A 4,697-nucleotide genomic window follows, 5' to 3' on the forward strand; every position below is an offset into this window, starting at 1 on the left:
TTAAAAAAGGATCATGAATAACTGCACTAATCCTCAACGATCTAAAAAAAACAAAAAAACCAATAAAACCCTACGTTAATCTTCAGATGAAGATTAGAGCCCCAAACTGCAGCTTCTAGACCAGATTGTGAATTTGTGAATTTGTCAAAGCCCAGTTTTAGTGCATTCTCTTTGCCAGCTCTTCACAGCCCCACTTCCCCAGTGCACTGTTCACAGACTAATCTCTGAACTTTCCATGTGATATTCATCTTATTCTTTTTCTCTTTGGCCTAGTACCATGATCCAATGTTTCCAGACTCTATCACATCAGGACTTATCAGGGCTGTGTTTTGTTCTCTCAAGATCTTTTCACAAGAAATTAGCAAGCTGTCCTGGGAAACTCATCTACACTGATCTGTAAAGGGAAAACAATTTCATTATGTACTGTGGTTAGTAGGTAAAATATTTGTATTTTGAAGGGCATTATGAGAATCACAATACCTTAAACCAATGGTCTTCAAATTTATTTTTTTAATTATCATCATTTAGTGATAAAACTCTGTTTTCAAACAAGATTTTATATAAAACAGGTACAAGTGAGAACGCTCTGGTTAAAGTAGGGGATAAGAAAGACACACTCCCTTTTTCCCTCCTCCTTGCTCTTTGAGTGTCCCCAGAGCATCTCTGAGGAATTTCTGCAGTTCCACAAACACAGCCTGCAAATGATCCCATTAACGCAGTGGGGTAACTGATGGTGAGAATGCCAGGTATATGGCCAGCACTTTTAGATCAGTGGTTTTCAACAGGGATTGATTTTGTCCCCCGTGGAGGCTTTTGGAAATATCTGAACACACTTTTGGTTGTCATAACTTGGGGAGGAAGGAAGCGGGTGCTGCTGGCATCTAGTGGGTAGTGGACAGGATGTTGTTAAATATCCTACAATGTACAGAACAGCCCCCCACAAGAGAGAGTTTTTCAGCCTGAAATGTTACAGTAGAACTGAGGTTGAGAAAGCCTGCTCTAACGAGAGTAGGGCACCAGGAGCTGCTGGGGGTGAGGGGAGGAAAGGGGGACTTTGAGGGCAGGGAGGAAGCCTGCAGCCCCTGGAGTCAGAGCCTTAACTAACGAGTGCTCAGGGTTTGCCCAGGGCTGGGGAAGGGAGAGAAGGCAGAAGCTTTGCAAAATGGTGGCATTTAAAACTTTGTTACACCTGCAGGTTAACTTGCATTTGTCAGTAGCTAGATCCAAACAAATAAGCTTAGCACTGAGCAAAAATATTAACTAGAAATTTACCTGTGACTAACAACCACCCATGAGTCCCCTCATGAACTCCAAAGTTGCAGGCTTCCAGCCGGTGGGCCGGAGGCAGCAGCTGAGTCTGGAGGCGGCCCTGGTCCAGTCTCCAGGGAGCAGAGCCGAGCCAGGTGCTTAAAGAGGGTTTCCTCGGAGTCCAACCCCCATCACCTTTCCTCCGGTGTGTTGTCTGCTGCACCCGCTCATCAGCGGGGAGGCTGGTAGGAGGTTCTCTTAGAGGAGAATCCCATCCTCCTTCAGACATCCTGCGGAGAAGGCAGGTGCATCCCACGTCCCACATCCTCACACCAAGGAAACGCTCTCTCATCTAAACGCCTCCCGCTGGAGCCCATCCTGACCTCTGACCCGGTCACTACCCGGTGTTGTTCCTCAAAAAGAGATCATTTCGAAATTCAAAAAGGTTAAAAAATATTTCATTACAAGCATTCACCCCGTTAGGCACTTTTGCTCGCTTCCAATCTCCTGAATAGGCTTCATTTAAAGGCCCCAGAGGCACCAAGTGACAGTTTTACGCGGGTCATCAGTTCGAAAGCTCTGGAGAGTCTAAGAGAAAACATACAATAAGTCCCCTGCCCACCCCCGCCGTCATTATATAGAAGAGAGAGAGGAAATCCTCCTCACGCGGGGGCCCCTTTTGTGTCGTTCCTGCCAACGCAGCAGCCCTCCTGCTATATAGACCCGCGCGCCCGCCCCACCGCACTGAACTCGCATCCCCGCATCCAGCAGCCATGGGGAAGGTGAGCCCCGCGCCGGCGGGAGGGGCCCGCAGCCGGGCTGGAGCCCAGGCCTCTGAGCCCTGTCCTTCCCTTCCCTGCAGATCACCTTCTACGAGGACCGGGGCTTCCAGGGCCGCCACTACGAGTGCAGCAGCGACCACGCCAACCTGCAGCCCTGCTTTGGCCGCTGCAACTCCATCCGGGTGGACAGCGGCTGCTGGATGCTCTACGAGCAGCCCGACTACTCGGGCTGCCAGTACTTCCTGCGGCGCGGCGACTACCCCGACTACCAGCAGTGGATGGGCCTCAACGACTCCGTCCGCTCCTGCCGCCTCATCCCCCACGTGAGTCCGGTTCCCCTGGGCCTGCCGTGCCCTCGGGTCACACCAGTGCTCCAGACACAGTGGTCAGGCTGCAGGACGGTGGCCTTCTTTTGCTGGCTCTAACCGGGTTCTCTTTCCCTTTATTAATGTCTTTAAGGTTTCATTCCACCGAAAAATTGAGTGATGCAATGCTCTTAATTGAAATTGTATCCTCCTTTGCTAAAATTAAGCTCACCTCTACTGGGCAAAAGTGGTGCACGGCATTAGTTTAGAGCGTCTGTGCCACCGCTGAGGAATAAGCAACAGGTGAACTCCTCACACCCAGGTGCCCTTAGGCTAGTTACTGGGCTACTTCTCTCCTTCCTCATCTGTAAAGCGGGGTTAATAAGGGCAGTTGGTTCATCGAGCTGTGATGAGGTCAAAAGGAGATTGCCCAGCACCTGGCAAACTAACCCCTCCTCCAAATATTAACCATTATGAATATCAAGGGTCCCTCAAGTTCTGCTTTTTGATTAGGCAAAACAAACAACCAACAATGTGATTCTAGTAGCACCTGCAAAGCCCACTGCTACCCAAGTAAAGCCTGAGCAGCCTGGAATTCCACAGTTAGGGAGGCTTTTATTTGCCTATGACAGAGTCCTGTGGAAAATGTACCACTCGGGAAATTTGAAATCCCTTCAGAGGGTTGAAAGCCTTGATAGGACCCAGACTGGCATTAGGAGCCTGGAAATCTGGGCTTTTACTTTCCAGCCCTGACCCTTTGATTACAGCCTGAAAGCTCTAGTCATTAGTTTCTCTTAAAAGAAGAAAAGACTTAGAATGGCTGCTCCACGTGTGTCAGGCTGTTGTGAAGATCAAATTAGATAACGCACACGTGAGTCTTTTGCAAACCATAGAAGATACCTTATTAGCAGTTTTTTATACCTCAGAATGAACTGCTTATGAGAACCTTTCCTAACGAGGATTTAATGGTGGAAGAAGGAAGAAGGAATTGAGTGGGTACCTGCTGGGAAGGAACAAGCAGATAAAAGAACAAGTGCTCAGGAAGAGACAGACAGGATTTGCCCAGGACTGACAGCCTGCCCTTACATTTTTCTAAAGGTTTTATAATCTATTGATCTAGACAGGCCTCCTTCATGATCTTGAGCTTCTATTTTTATTAATTACCTAAAAGTGTTTTGCCAGACCATATATTAGAGGTGAGAACTGAAACCTAATTGTTACGATGGCTCTTGCTTCTTGGGATTTTAGAATAGCAGGACTCAAAGCAGAAAGGAAGGGATTAAGGAGTTGCCTGGACTGGACTGCCACCACCTGTGCTTCACTTCGGGGAAAGCAATTCGACTTCCTCTCTTCCCAGCCTCTTCTAATGCTATGGAGTTCCAAAATAATGCCTTTTGCCAGGGATAGATTTGCCTTTTTATTTTAATATCTAATTATTTTTATATCCACCAAGGGGAGCTCCAGACCACTGTTTAAGTCTATAAAGGAGAGAGCAAAAATTATATATAAAAATTGTCACTTAAGAATGGTACTAAGTAGGTACTAAATATGATTCGTGTAGGTTGTGGCCCTAGAAAACTATGGAGCACCATGAATGTCTTGATCTGTGTGAAGGGCCCCCTCTTCAGTTTTGCAGTGTGCAATCTACCCAACTATACCCAGTGGCCCTGGTGTTGGTTGTCTTTTTAATTTGTCATCTTTGATATAGAAAAGATTTTTAAAAATGCCCATTCCCCCAGCGGTGTGAGTGATTGGTTGCTAAAGGCTAGGTTTTCTGACCCTTCGCATCTGCTGATTGCTGAACCCAGACCAGCTCCCACCGGCTGAGGATGTACGAGCGAGAGGACTACCGAGGCCAGATGGCGGAGCTCACGGAAGACTGCTCCTCGCTCCGCGACCGCTTCCACTTCAATGAGATCCGCTCCCTTCACGTGCTGGAGGGCTGGTGGGTCCTCTATGAGATGCCCAACTACCGCGGGCGGCAGTACCTAGTGAGGCCGGGGGACTACAGGCACTACCACGACTGGGGGGCCCTGGATGCCAGAGTGGGCTCCCTGAGGAGGGCCGTGGATTTCTACTGAAATACTTTTACTCTATCCTTTTTTCCATCTAAAAGCTAATAAAATATTTCCTGTGTGTTTGATGCAGTAACGTGGTCCTCTCTTCCTTTCAGACTCCTTGGAAGGGCTCAGCAAAAATAAAACGGAATAATGTGGATTTTCTTACAAGTGTCAGTAGAAAGAGTGGTGTGGGGTAGCAGTTGAGAGGACAGGCTCTGGAGCCAGAATGCCTGGGTCCACATCCACTTACTAGATTTAGGTGGTCGGCAAGTTACTTAGCATTTCTGTGCCTCAGTTTCCTA

General features: G+C 48.0%; 1 protein-coding gene across 1 annotated transcript; it reads left to right on the forward strand.

The window, feature by feature from the left end:
• Positions 1-2,230: 2,230 nt before the first annotated feature.
• Positions 2,231-4,416, forward strand: LOC307187895 (gamma-crystallin F-like; the record flags this gene model as incomplete). Its single annotated transcript, XM_079924422.1, has 2 exons — positions 2,231-2,353; positions 4,144-4,416. The coding sequence occupies 2 exons, from the start codon at positions 2,231-2,233 to the stop codon at positions 4,414-4,416; spliced, it is 396 nt and encodes a 131-aa protein (XP_079780548.1).
• Positions 4,417-4,697: the final 281 nt, after the last annotated feature.

The sequence above is a fragment of the Stenella coeruleoalba genome (assembly GCF_951394435.1).
Source record: "Stenella coeruleoalba genome assembly, chromosome: 6".
Classification (NCBI taxonomy): domain Eukaryota; kingdom Metazoa; phylum Chordata; class Mammalia; order Artiodactyla; family Delphinidae; genus Stenella; species Stenella coeruleoalba.